This window comes from Hippocampus zosterae, chromosome 11 (genome assembly GCF_025434085.1).
Source record: "Hippocampus zosterae strain Florida chromosome 11, ASM2543408v3, whole genome shotgun sequence".
Classification (NCBI taxonomy): domain Eukaryota; kingdom Metazoa; phylum Chordata; class Actinopteri; order Syngnathiformes; family Syngnathidae; genus Hippocampus; species Hippocampus zosterae.
Genome location: NC_067461.1, coordinates 19,279,371 through 19,293,933, shown reverse-complemented (window position 1 = coordinate 19,293,933; position 14,563 = coordinate 19,279,371). Strand labels below are relative to the sequence as shown.

The 14,563-nt window shown below is 40.4% G+C and overlaps 1 protein-coding gene across 3 annotated transcripts; it reads left to right on the top strand.

Annotated features, from left to right (window-relative positions):
- On the top strand, positions 1–13,266 carry asrgl1 (asparaginase and isoaspartyl peptidase 1). Of its 3 annotated transcripts, none has more exons than XM_052081145.1 (7): positions 1–81; positions 4,798–5,004; positions 6,481–6,623; positions 8,968–9,122; positions 11,034–11,155; positions 11,353–11,463; positions 12,995–13,266. In XM_052081145.1, exons 2-7 carry the CDS (start codon positions 4,818–4,820, stop codon positions 13,204–13,206), a joined length of 930 nt encoding a protein of 309 aa, XP_051937105.1. In that variant the 5' UTR covers positions 1–81; positions 4,798–4,817; the 3' UTR covers positions 13,207–13,266. The 3 variants fall into 3 exon arrangements, with proteins under 3 accessions (XP_051937105.1, XP_051937104.1, XP_051937106.1); XM_052081144.1 differs by lacking the exon at positions 1–81 and adding an exon at positions 846–1,047; XM_052081146.1 differs by lacking the exon at positions 1–81 and adding an exon at positions 5,931–5,970 and having other exon boundaries at positions 4,860–5,004.
- Positions 13,267–14,563: the final 1,297 nt, after the last annotated feature.

The following is a 14,563-nucleotide window of genomic DNA, read 5'->3' as shown; positions in this document are numbered from 1 at the left end:
ACCAAGCAGTCAGCCAGAAAAAGAAACAGTGCAAGTTATGTTGTCACTTTCGTCATCCATATTGCATTAAGATACCTTTGGGTAAGTAGTGGTGCATTTTATTGCCTTTCAACAAGTTACGTTTAAATAAAACATTCTGGTCAAATTACCATTTTGACAATTACACTTACCGAACACATTTCTGTCAAAACATGTATTTTTGCCTTCCTTCTCTGTCTGAAAAGCAACGTTGCATAGTCGTTTATATTCACTAATAAGCAACGTAGCCGGTTGTTGTTGTTGATTAGTGACATAATGTACTGTAATAATAGTATTATACTGTATACTAGCCACTCCGTTTGGAATATTTTCCTCAGTTTGTGTACTTTACAAGGTGAATATTTATATACGGGACGTTTATTTAAAATAAATTAAACATGTGAACTTCTCCCCTGCTGTCTGCTGTTTGAATTGATTGATTATTGCTCTCTTTCAAGAGTTTTGTCTGATCACCTTCGTCACAAGAAAATGATGTTTTGTAAAACATAGATTATGACTTTCAGCGAATTTACTGCTCTCATCTTTCTATGGCTCATATCAACAATTGAACCTTTCTGTAACAGAGAAACTTCAGAAACGCCTCAGGGATGTCAGTTTGTTTATTTATAAAACGAGAAGCTATTTCCTGCATCCATGCATCTATCCATCCATTTTCTGTAGAGTGTATTCTCACAATTATGACACATTCTAATTAATAATGATAAATATTTTTCGTGTCGCTCATGATGTGGTGGTACACTTGGCTAACTTATGCAGCGTGGGGTCGGTTCTTACGAAGTGAGGACGTGGGTTTGCAGTGTGAATTGTCGTTTGTATCTATCTGTGCCCTGCGACTGACTGACGACTGCCTCATGGTGTAGTCTGCCTTCCGCCCGAGGTCAGCTGAGATAGCCTCCAGCAATTCCCCCTCAACCCTGCTCAGGTGTTGAAAGTGGATGGATAGATATATTTTTTTGTACCCTTGTCATCACTGGTATCTCCCGATACCGAGCGCAATCTGTTACCTGGGTAAGGTATTAAGAGGAAAAAGATGGCACATCCAAATTGTTTGAACTGTCTTTTTTTTTCTTCGTTTGAATGAAGAATTGCAGGGGTCCCCAACTACCGGTCCGTGGACCAATACCGGTCCGCGGGGCATGTGGTACCGGGCCGCACAATAAGAACTTACATTAATTCTGTTGTATTTATTTTGGAATACGAAAGATATTTTCATGCAACTCTTACCATATTATTTTGTAGTACTTATCCGCCACACCTTAAATGCCGTTCCGTGAAAATATTGTCTGACATAAACCGGTCCGTGGAGCAAATAATGTTGGGGACCCCTGAAGTATTGCAATAGTTCAAAACAACAAATACCGGTAAACTAAATCTTTTTTTAGCCAAAATAATAATGCAAACAACCGATTCATCCATTTCTAATCTGTTTATCCTCACAAAGGTCACTGTCGTGCTGCAGCCTATGAGTTGGCAAGGGACACCCTGAACTGGTTGCCAGCCAGTCGCAGTAATGCAAAATAACTGCTTTGAAATGTCCCATCAGTAGATACACAAACTAAAGTCTCAAAACTAAAATGTGTTAAATTTCAATGCAGTGTCAATGCAGTCACAAAACAAAGATCTTAAATGCCAGTGCTGGAGACTAACACCAATTTGGCTGCCGAGGCACCCTAATTTTTCAGTGATATGCCGAAAAAAAATTGAGTGACCCATGCCCATCAGACAGAGTGGAAGTAGATGTGGATGATTAAATGATAAGAATGATTGACCCCTTATTGAATGTTAAGCCCTTATATGTTCAAAAGTCCAAACCAACACTCTTGACACACCGTACTTCAAGCATCAATACCTGTACTTCAGAGTAAGTTGCCAGATGTGGAATTGTGATTCAAATGAAGAACTTTATGTTGACCACATTGTTAATCAGTTACAAGTCAGAAAAGCAGGCAGCAAAGGAGTGACCTTTAAACCTATAAAACTGTGTTGAATGTGAAGCAGTGAAAATCTTTGGTGTGCGTCACTTTTGTGCTGTTGCACCCCAAAAATTAATAAATAAAATAATAAAGTTGGGCGCATCAATGTAACCAGTACAAAAAGTTAGTCTAGAGCCTTGAATGGTCAACGAATGAATTACACACACTGTAAAATCATCCATCCATCCATCCATCCATTTTCTGAACCGCTTATCCTCACAAGGGTAGCGGGGCGTGCTGGAGCCTATCCCAGTTGTCTTCGGGCAGGAGGCAGGGGACAGCCGGAATTGGTTGAATCGCAGGGCACACACAGACGAAAACCCACGTGGGGATGGGGAGAACATGCAAACTCCACATAGGAAGGCCGGAGGCCGAATCCAACACTGCACCTCTGCACTATGAGGCCGACGCGCTAACTAGTCGACCACCAGACTGCCGAGTATTTTCCAACTAAAAATTCTATTGAGTAATCGGTATTTTTTCTTTGTTATAACAACAGAAGACAAAAAAAAATCCTCTCAAAAATGAATGACCAAGTGGTTTTCATTTTTAGATATGAATTTAAACTGTGCTGAGTGAAGATTCGTTTGTGAGATTTTACACAAATCACTCTGCAGAAATCGGTATTTTTTCTTTGTTATAACAACAGAAGACAAAAAAAATCCTCTCAAAAATGAATGGCCAAGTGGTTTTCATTTTTAGATATGAATTTAAACTGTGCTGAGTGAAGATTCGTTCGTGAGATTTTACACAAATCACTCTGCAGAATTTGGTCTATCAGAGTCATAACTCCAGGAGCCATTTTGCCGGCTAAAACAACACACTTAAGTAAGCTTAGTTTGTTAAAAAGTGACCAGCACGAATGGCAGCTGTGTCAGGATGTCAGTATCAAATTGTGCCGAGTCATTTACGTCTATTAAACTGGTTTTGATCTGATGCTTCTTGCATCTTGCTCGCTTAGGGGCTAGCTGGCTGTCCGCTAACGCTGGTTCCGTCGCGAAACACTGGCAACGGGCGCCGTACAATATCACTGTCAGCATAATTGGGTCTTCCTTTTTTGGCGCCTTTAATTGGCGATTAAACATTATTTCAGAATGACATGTTCTTGACGTCAGTCGGAGACTATTAAAGTCAGCTGTTATATCGTGACACTCTTGCTGGGAACAACTTAAAAACAAAAGAATAAGCAGAAAGATCTTAAGTTGGCCAGACTCTGTTTCTATATGGCACTGGTGGCACCTGGTGTCAGCTGTATGGCATAAGAATGCTAAGTGAAAGCTTTTGCTCATCAAAATAAGTGTCGTCTATTGTTCTTATTTCCCGCAGTTTCCTGTCGCTGACATTTCTGGTGTCAAATGATGATCGACAGGAGATAAGAAAAAATGATTGATTTAAATATTTGTATTGTTTTTGGTCTAAATATCATAATTTCGCCCAGCTCTAGCTGCATATACATTAAACATTGTTCTTACAAAGTAGCATTTACAAAAAGTCTGATCTGTTTTTCTCCCAAATGGAATCAGCAGAAAGAAACTAATGTGATCGGTCGGCACTGATCCCGTGATGAGATCAGGATAATTCTAATGGTGATCAAATTATGTTCCAATTACATTAGTTAATTCTAGTGATTTATTGGAGCCAGACAAACATGAGCAAACTGTGTCATACCCAACAGATTTTCATCAGTCAATAGGGCTGTTCACACGGCAAGATTTGGTCCGGGGCTGCCCCAGTAGAGCGTTAACACGTGCAAATTAACTCCGGCGTAGCCCCGGAAAAAGGCTTACAGCGGACCAAATTTGATCCACCTCAGGGAGGTGGTTTAAAAATTTGCTCCGGAGCAAATGCTCGTTTGCGAAGCAGCACCGATGTAAATTTGCACGTGTGAACGCAACTGAGTCAAATTTGCTCCAGAGCAAATGCTTGTGAAGAGTATGTATGGCGAGAATGCGTAGCTTTTGTGCTCTGTCGGACTTCCGTCATGTGTTTGTTTAATAACGACACAAGACTTGGCTGGTAACATCTTTCCTTTAGTAGGAGACTGGACTGTCTCAGAGTTGTTTGTGTAGTTTGTTCCTTTGTTTTGTGTTCACAACCCCCCGCACCTCATATAATTTATTTTGTGATTTCCTCTCTTGATTTTCTGTTTGGCGCATTAGTGTTTGCTTTTCTGAGTGTCATTGAAGTCATCGTTGATTTACGTTTTCGTGGGCGGTCACTCTCGAGCAGAAGGCACGGAGACCGAGAAGGAGAAGGACGTGCCTGTCCAATAGTCGCTTGAGTTGTGTATACGTTTTAAAAAGAACCAACACGACAGCTCATTTGTTTGTTCGTTTTGCTCCGCTGCAGAAACTGCCGTGTGAACGCAAGTGGGGCTGCACCGACGCTGTGTCGCTGCTATCACGCTCAGCGGCTTTGTACGTGTGAACGCTCCACACAATTTGCTGCGGTGTAAAATATATCGCAACAAAATACATCGGTGCAGCGCCGGAGCAAATGTGTGCCGTGTGAACAGCCCTTATATGTCACACACGAACCATATCACCAACAATAAAATGTTGCTAATATCCTGTTTACACCTTGACATAAATCTGAATTCAGATCAAGAATTTCCACTTAACCGAGGGGAGCAATTATGAAAAAGATTTCAGTTGATGGATTTTCTGAGTGCTTTTCTAATGCACTTTAATTTTTTCCATCTATAAATAGAGAAAAATCCTTTAATGTGATTCAAATGCACTATAAATTACAGTATGTCCTCATGTTGTACATGCTCTTTCCCCAGCTTTTGCAGAGTTGATCAACATGCTTCCTGTAGTGGTCGTCCATGGAGGAGCTGGCTATGTGCCAAAAGAGAGAGCAATGAAGTCCAAGGCTGGGGTTTGCGCAGCTGCTCGATCTGGGTATGCCATCCTCCAGAATGGAGGAAGCAGCATGGATGCTGTGGTTGAAGCTGTGACCAAACTGGAGAATAACCCCAGCTTCAATGCAGGTGAGGTAACAGCATTCTGTTCCATTTTGTTCTCTGTTTTTTGTTTCCCTCTGGGACACAGGCGACTCAAAAATTGAGTTCCCTGCGAATAATTTCGCCAAATAATCAAAAATACGCTTTCAAAGGTTAACATAACTTGAGAGGTGACATTCCTGCCATGCTTGGTTATTGGTTGTATGGACTGGGCACATCAAAAGGACATTGGAGATTATGTTTACATTCCATTGTTGTAACCTCAATTTATTCTGGATTGGTCATGTTTAATTACTTCCTATGAATGCCAGCCAGACATTCGAACAGCAATCATTATCCCAATAAAAACACTTTGAGTTGCATTTTTATGTATGTAAAATGCTGTATGAATAAAGTTTGATTGAAAAGTATAAAGAGTTTAGATATTGCATGCCTAGACCGATGGAAATAGTGATAAATGAGAAAAAAAGGGATTCAAATAATTAGCTCCAAGTTGATTGGAGAAAAAGAACACACCGAGCAACAAGAGAGAATAAAAAAAAGACTGAGAACCGAAAGGCTGAAACTGAGCTGTGAAATGCAGAGTTGTGAAAGATCAGAATACAGTGAAACTCCTCTACAACAAAATCATGTTTGCAACAAGAAATTTTTCACAACACGGTGATTTCACTGTTGCAAATTTGATCTCAGATATAAGCACACACACACACACAAACAAACGTATGTGTACACGCACACACACTAATGTGTACTCTATTTTTATTCCAATAGTGCATAAGTATGAGCACTCACTTATTTGACACTTCACATTGTCAGTGTAGAAAGAAAAAAACGGAAAGAAACTGTGAAATTTACGATCAGCATTCACTTTCACTAACATCAATTTCTTGGATAATGTCTTTGATTTTGCTTGCTCTGTCTTTCATTTTGATCACTTTTACCCTCTCTTCCAGCATCAGAGCTCTTCTTGTCTTAGCTGCTTGACATCCAAAGGTCCGTTTTGTAGCCATTTTAGCAATGCAACGTCAATGCTCGTCTGAATCTAACAATTACAAATACTTCCTGGACCCGGTGGCTTTTCTTTCCACCATCTCACTGTCTCTAACTCGACCTCCCCTCGATCGCCACCCAAGGCAGCGTTGCTCAGCTGATGTCATGCAATGAACTTTTCAGCCAGCCACGGGACGCTTCGGAGTCCTCGATGGCCAAAGTTAGTTCTCAAAGGTTAACCCTTGTGGCCTCCAAGTACACATCATGTACACCTGACATGTGTTGTGTTGCAAAAACAAATGCATGCCACGAGGGGTATTACCCATGCATGGCATGCATTTTTTTTTGCAACACAACGCATGTCAGGTGTACAGGATGTGTAACTGCAGGGCACAAGGGTTTTAAGTGTACAGTACAAGAGCGACACAGTGGTCGTCTAGTTTGCATGGCCGCTTCACATTGCAGAAGTGTACCGCCAAGATTTTGTTCATTCATCTGGGATTGTTGTTTTAGGATGTGGGTCAGTGTTAACCACCAGTGGCAATGTGGAGATGGATGCCATCGTAATGGATGGGAAAACACTCGCGAGCGGTGCTGTCTCTGCTGTACGCAATATAGCCAATCCTGTGCAGCTGGCAAGACTGGTAATGGAGAAGGTAAATAATCAATTTATTTGGATTCATGATTCTTAACATAAACTTTGTCAACAGATGAGGTGGGATTGAAGTATTCTAGGTCCCTGCATCCAAATATGATTTTTTTTGTACCAACGATCAATTTTTTTTCAACCACTGTTATTACAGAATTCAATGCTTGGTTTCCACCCTCAGTTAACCAATCAGACAAGTAGGAGGGTCACACATATTTTATCCAGCTGCCAGGCTTCTCTGAGAGGCCAAAAATGAATGTATCATAATTTAAAAAGACATGACTCCAAATATTGAACATCTTCTATTTCTTTTAAAGTCTGATATTTATTGATAATTTCATTTCAAGGGTAGAATTATCTGTCCGCTTCAAAGTGCAGAGATCATTGATTTGATTCTAGATTCTGGCTTTCCTGTTTGGAGCTTGCATGTTCTCCCCATGCCTATGTGGGTTTTTTTCTGGGTACTCCTCCCATATTCCAAAAACATGCACCATAGGTTAATTCAACATTCTAAATTCAATACACTAAATCTGCAAGAACTAGCCATAACACCTAATTTATGTCACGTTCTGCTCGAGGCGATACCAGATCGCCTCGTGCAGAACAAGGAAATAAAGGGTTGGATCCCAGAAAAACAGACAACGAAAAAACCTTGTCAAACAAAAAGGTGTCTTTAATGACAAAAAAAAACAGAAAGAGCCCGACAGGGAAAAACGGTAACAGAAAACGCTGATCAAATAAGGATCAGGAATAAACAAATAAGGAAATCAACTGAAAACGCTCGCGGAAAACAAAACGCGAGGAGGGCCTGAATTGGCGAAGAAAAATACAACAATTCACAATTTAGAGCTTTAACGCGTATATCGAAAGTAACGGCCGTAAGGCAAGAAGGCAGAGTCAATTGTAATAGCGAAAATGGAGCACGAGGGAAATATGGCACGGCGTGGAATTCTCCAGCAGAGAATGAGCTGCCAGAGCCACTTGATAAAGGCCTGATAATCACCCTGGAATTAAGAACAGGTGTGCAGTAGGCAGAGGGAAAAACCCGCCACCTGCTGGCAGGCACGGAACGTGACAATTTATACATGCATTAGCCACTTCAGACTAAAAACTGTGGATCTCCATGTTATAAAATGGGATATTACCAACCGTATAATCCTACTGGTAGACTCTCTCCCTAAAACAAAATTCCGAGTGCAGGTATAGTTACATAGCATACCAGAACCTTTCTCAGACCTTTGTTGTCACATGAGGCAAATTCGCAGATGATCTTAGACCGGCGGTTGCACTGCCGAGATGGCTGTGTTTATTCACTTCTTCTCTATTTCTTAATAAACTGAAATCTGCTTATTTTTACTTTCAATTCTTCCTTTACACAGCTGCGCACAACGCTAAGCACACTTGCTTCTGTGTCTCCCTCTCTCTCTCTCTCTCTCTCTCTCTCTCTCTCTCTCTCTCTAACTCACTCTGACTGGCTGGCTGGCTGGCTCCTACCACAACTGTAAACCATGTTGTTCGAATCGCAAATAGCAAATCAGTATGACGGCGGACTCGAACGCTTTCATTGGTCCATTGTGACGTGTTCTTTAATTTCATTGGTCAGATATATGTCAAGTCAGCTTTATTGTCAAATATGTGCAATATGTGCAACCAACAGCACAGATTACATTTATTTCCTCTCAACCTCAGGAGAGAGAGGAGCCCCTGCGGGTATCCGTGCCACCCTCAACAGAACAGTTAACATAAAATAATAAAGTAATACAACACAACACATAAGACACAGACAGTAAAACAATCCACATCAGGTCCACACTACGTAACAACAAACACTATGTGAAAGAGAAAACACAAAAACTAAAAGCAAAGCTCTTGAAGAGCACTTGCCGACGGCTGCCTACTAAATCTGTTGATGCCTTGATGCTTGTAAAATTCCATAAATAAACCACGTTGCATTAAGACTGCAGGATTTAAAGTTTTGGAAAAAGTAGTGGCTTATCGTCGGGAAAATACGGTACACAATTACAGAGAAAAACTTTTTTTTAGGGTGATTTGGGTGGCATACTGTGTTATACAAGCATGTTAGACACGGGATTCTATGGTATATATTTTATATCCTTAATACTTATTTGATTTTTGGCAATTTCCTGCCTTACTTTCGTTACTACTGAGCTCAATTTAATCGGTATATTGTGCACAAGAATTTGTCTCATGAATGAATTGTCGCTCCATGTGGACTCATCTCATTTAAGGCTCATGAAAATTTCAACCAAATGACATGTACCATAAATGGATTTTAATGATGTTAACAAAATTCATTTGTAGTCTCTTATAAACTTTCGTCTTTATTCAAGACCACTCATACCTGTCTGACAGCACATGGTGCTAATCAGTTTGCCCTGGCCATGGGTGTCCCTGAGGTGCCGCAAGAATCCCTCATCACTGAATACTCCCGAATGCGTTGGGAAAAAAACCTGGCACCTGATGCCAACCCTGTGGAGTGCCAAATGTAAGTTATGTCATATAATAGTTTTAATCCTTTTCGATTCCAAAAGGAAAAGACGAACATTGTATATTTTCCACTCAATGGGGTTGCATGTCTATTTTCTGCTGACTATGTTGATTTGTGACATTTGTTTTTATATCTTGCAGAACTTATAAACAGTGTTTTTTTACATACAAATACAAAGTTGTACTGAAATGAGATTCAGCAGAAAATACCTCATTCAAATGCGGATTTGATCATTAATCTACCCATCCATTACCGCTTCATCCTCACAAGGGTCAATGGAATCATATATGATCATGCAGTTAAAATGTAGAAAGATATACTTGAGCAATTGCCCAATGCTTGTGTTGAGATCGGTCCCGAGTCTATAGCAGGAGCAGTCGACTGGTAGACCGCGACGGGTGTAGGGAAGGGGTTGGGGTCATATTAATGTTGTTATATATTTAGTTTTAGTGTACACACATGTTTGTGCAGCCTTTCAGTCTCATGTTCACAAAATGGAAAAAAAGAAATGGAACTTTCATATGTGCACAGTTGAGGTGGTCACCTGGGATTTGGTTGACTGGTCAGCCCGTTTTTATCCATCTCAGGGGGTGGCCATTTTGGCATTTGAAAGTGAGTGGCAAAATGGCCGCCCCCTGAGATGTATGAAAACAGGTGGCTTTTGCTGTTGAAATCCATATTCCACAAACACATTCATAATCAGAATGTGATCTTTAGACTAGTGAACATATTATCATTGAGAAAAAAATTAACTTTACTTTCCCTTTAAGGTAAATATAGCATGTTTTGTTCTGTTGTATTATGGTTATTTTACGTTAACTGTTCTGTAAAGTGCTTTATTACAGCTTCATCTGTTTTGAAAGTGCTCTACAAATACAGATGTATTGTATTGTGTCGACTGGTTAGCACGTCGGCCTCACGGTGCAGAAGTGCAAGTTTCAATTCTGGCTTTGGCCTGCATGTATGGAGTTGGCATGCTTTCTCCGTGCCTGCGTGAGTTTTGTACCGGTGTCAAACCCTGCACCTCTGCACTGTGAGGCCGACGTGCTAACCAGTCGAACAGTATTAACATGTCAATTATAAATAATGCGGATATGAAGAATAAATGATTTTATAAGACATGAAACAAATACTGTAGCATTTCTACTTCATCTTTGAAAACATTCAGTCAGCAAATGTTACCACCTATAGACAACTGCAACTGGTGCCGACGTCTGAGAGACACCCTTGCAAAAGTGAGAGACAGTTTCAGTCTTCACAGAGAGCGAGATTTCTTTCCGTTTATCAGAAACGTTTTCAGACCATGTGCTCAGGGCCTTGCCGTGCCTCCATGAGCTACGGGGGGAAGTTGTACAACAATGTACGTACTCAATCGGTAGTGTTGCTAAGCAATGGTAGGGAATCCCGCATTGTACATTTTGTTCATAAGCTAGGTCGCGGCAGTTAGCTTCCCGCGGTTCGTTCTAATGAAGGCCTTTTCACTATTTTGTGGGAAAAATCTGGTTGTTATAATGACGTTTACGTTGTAAAGGTGTCCGTTGGAAGCAAAATCACCTCATGGAAAATAAATTGCCGGTACGTGAACTCAGGACATTATAGGGGTGACAATGGTAAACAGGGTTTGTTGAAATGAAGTTTGACTTTGTACACACACACACACACACACACACACGTATATGTATGTATGTATGTATGTGTGTGTGTGTGTGTGTGTGTGTGTATATATATATATATATATATATATATATATATATATATATATATATATATATATATATATATATATATATATATATATATATATATATATATATATATATATATATATATATATATATATATATATATATATATATATGCGCGCGCGTGCGCTGCATATCACGCGGCCTGAGATGTTTTGTTGTGTAGGGGAAAGATGGGCACCGTTGGAGCTGTGGCAGTTGACATCGAAGGCAATGTAGCATGTGCCACTTCGACTGGTGGGATACTGAACAAGATGGAAGGACGTGTGGGTGACACACCCTGCATAGGTTGGTCCTCCAATCAGTCATGAAGTTGGGAAGTTTATGCAAAACTGTAACAGGTTTCCTTTCATAAGGTCATATGCAAATGCTGTGCAAAATGGACCACAATATGTGACAAATTTTAAATGAGACTTTATACGTCTAATTTAATAGTATTCAAGAGAGAAGAACTATGAGTTCTGTAATGTTTATATGTGTGCCAGGATGTGGAGGCTTTGCTGACAATCAGGTGGGAGCCGTGTCAACCACAGGCCATGGAGAGGCCATTATGAAGGTTACTCTGGCTAGACTCATCCTGTTTCACATGGAGCAAGGTACTGACACACATGTGCACATGCACACCCACACAACCATATCACTGCATTTATTTTAAAAAGTATATTGTATATATTTCGTCGACATGAAGACTGGTCACTCAATACTGGCTTTTGGAAAACTGTCCGAAGATTGGAAGATTGTCCAAAATGAAAGCTCAACATGTACGAAGGAAAACTGTCATACTCAACCCCACTAGTATGAATAATTTTGATACTTAATAGCAAATGCAATACAGTACACAAACTATTTTTTTCCTATTTTCTGTTGCTGTTCTACAGGGGTGTCCAAACCCATTCCTCGAGGGCTGTTGTCGTATTTTACATGTCTCCCTATTCCAACAGTCGTGATTCAAATGATCAGGATTGTTATAAGGCTTCTTCTGCGCTTGCTCAGGAGCTTAATCATTTTAATCAAGTGTGTTGGAGTAGGGAGAAATAAAGCACGCAGGACAGCGGCCCTCAAGGACATGCCTGCTCCATGCCTGGCACTTATGTGGTGTCATTTGTGTTTGCACCACGTTTGTCAAATGACTCATGCTCAACCAATGAACAGCGTTATAAAACACTAACAAATTGTTTTTGTGTTCAAATAGGTGTAACCGCATTCCAAAAACAGGCGTGGCAGGCTGATTGAACGCTCTAAATTGTCCCTAGGTGTGAGTGTGAGCGTGGATGGTTGTTTGTCTCTGTGTGCCCTGCGATTGGCTGGCAACCGATTCAGGGTGTCCCCCGCATACTGCCCGGAGACAGCTGGGATAGGCTCCAGCACCCCCCGCGACCCTAGTGAGGATTGAGCGGTTCGGAAGATGAATGAATGAATGAATGAATGAATGAATAAATGCAGAAACATCATTATCTTAAAATTTACATTTCACAGTGCAGGTTATTCATCTTAAATGCCGTACTAAAAAATGTCATGTTAATGTTCAGGCCAGCAGTACCACTTTTATAAGCAAATTCTGTGTGCCCCACATGTCGTGGTTATTGACAGTAGAATTTGCGGTACTGTACAATCTGGAATTTCTCCATTGAGAGACTAATAAAGGTTTTTCTTCTTAATCTCAATCTACATGATCTCCATGAAATACCTCAGGTAGGTGAAATTGCGAAGCCAGAATTTCCTCACAAATTGATACATATCAGGTTTGTCTCGTCTGCCACACATGGTTTACTGAGGAGCATGTAAGCACATATAGTCCATGTTTCATTTTTCCCAGAGTAACGTGAAACCTTTAGATTTGCGCTATACAGTAAGCCTAAAACCGGCCTCTTTTGACACAATGGCAAATTACAGTAGTCATCCACATTGGCGTTTGCATGGTGCTAACAAAGACCGTGCTCATTTACAAGCCGCAGTACTTTTCCATCAATTTTTCTTATCATTTTCAAAAACAGCAGTTGTTTTTAAAAACATTCTTAACATTGCAATCATCACTGTGACAGATTTATTTGTGCACTGTCATCTTGCCACCTGTCAAATGACCATCAAGTTCCTGTTTCCTCTGATGATGAAACGTTGTGTCACCAGGTCAGTCACCAGAGGTAGCCTCTGACATGGGCCTGGCCTACATGAAGTCCAGAGTGCAGGGATTGGCTGGGGTGGTGACAGTGGATCCACAGGGTCAATGGGCTGCTCGCTTCACCAGTTCTCAAATGGCCTGGGCTGCAGCCCAAAAGGATACCCTCCACTACGGTTTATACACTGGGGAACACTTTACCCAAAGCCTTGATGAACCTTAATGAGAGAAAACACACGACTCAGGAAGGTTTGCCATATTCATTTCTTTGTTTAAAATAATTTCCTTTACTCTGGCGATTCTAATGGTTTCACATAAGGGCTGTCTTCCTGGAAGTTCCATTATGGGAATACAATAAACATACAATTACATGCAGCATTTAAAGGTTTGCATTAACAGCGCAATCTGAATCAATTTTATCTGAAATAGTGCGTTGTTTTAAAAGTGAAGGCAAAGTCACTTTGGCGTTGGTGATGAATGTTGCGACTAAATCTCAATGATGACAGTTACATCTTACAGCCACAAGAGGGTAATGTTGTAAACGAAACAAAATATGTAGTGAGTTGACAATACATTGCAGAATTTCTTTGGACGCATATCCATGTTTTCAGATTGTTATTCGACATAAAATTGTTATTAAATCAGATTTCAAATAAAAAGGGATTTGTTTTCCGCCCCGTTTTGTTGTAATTGTTTGATGACATTATTATTTTTGCAAGAACGCGCATGAATGGGAGAGTCGCTCTGTTTTCCATCCACCCATTTTCTATCTTGTCGGGGGTCGTGCGGAGATAGAGCCTATCCCAGATGACTGCGGGTGAAAGGCGGACCACACCTTGGATTGCTCGATAACAATACAATAAACTTAGTCGACCGTCCCACATGCAACTGTGGACTTTTTCCACTGCGCCGTCTTATTTCTATTTATTTTTTGTTTTGAGTTGCAACTACAAACCTACAGGTAACAGGAAGTAAAAGAGAAAATACAGTAAACGCTGGTCGGACGACGAAAGTGTTTACACTGAAAGCATCAGTAAGATGTGGGGAATAGTTGACACAGCACTGGTGACCTACAGACAACATCCCATTAAATTTTTACATGTAAAATGTAAGAAAAAAAACAGCAGACTTCAGTACTGTATCCTAAAACCATTAATTGAAATTTTCTTCTCACAAAGCAAATCAACAAGATTAATCTAAAAATACGTTTTCAAAATCTGAATGAGCTCGAACACAATAATGGACAGTTGGCTCGAGTCATAAATTGGTTTTGGGCTCCTGAGTTCTGAATACTTTACGTGCAATGCCTTTCTTGTGGTGCAGGATGGTATGTAACTCAAATCCATCTATTAAAATGTCTTGAAGTTATGCAATTCCCCCTATAACAGGAATCCTGTATTGCTCGATAGAAAATGTTCGTCAATATTTATTTGCAGTCTTCAGTCTTCTGGCTGTCAAACTATTCTGACGAGAGTATTTTCATTGTATTTTGGGTTAATTTTGTGTGTAAACGACGAGTTTATGATGTGAGACATCTCTCAGAAGTACGATCAAGTTTAATTCATTATAGCCGGTCACCT

Coding starts and splice junctions, on each gene's coding strand:
- asrgl1 (XM_052081144.1), top strand. CDS start 975: ATGGATAGATATATTTTTTTGTACCCTTGTCATCACTGGTATCTCCCG. Junction 1,048..4,797: donor GAGCGCAATCTGTTACCTGG/GTAAGGTATTAA, acceptor CTCTTTCCCCAG/CTTTTGCAGAGTTGATCAAC. Junction 9,123..11,033: donor AACCCTGTGGAGTGCCAAAT/GTAAGTTATGTC, acceptor TTTGTTGTGTAG/GGGAAAGATGGGCACCGTTG.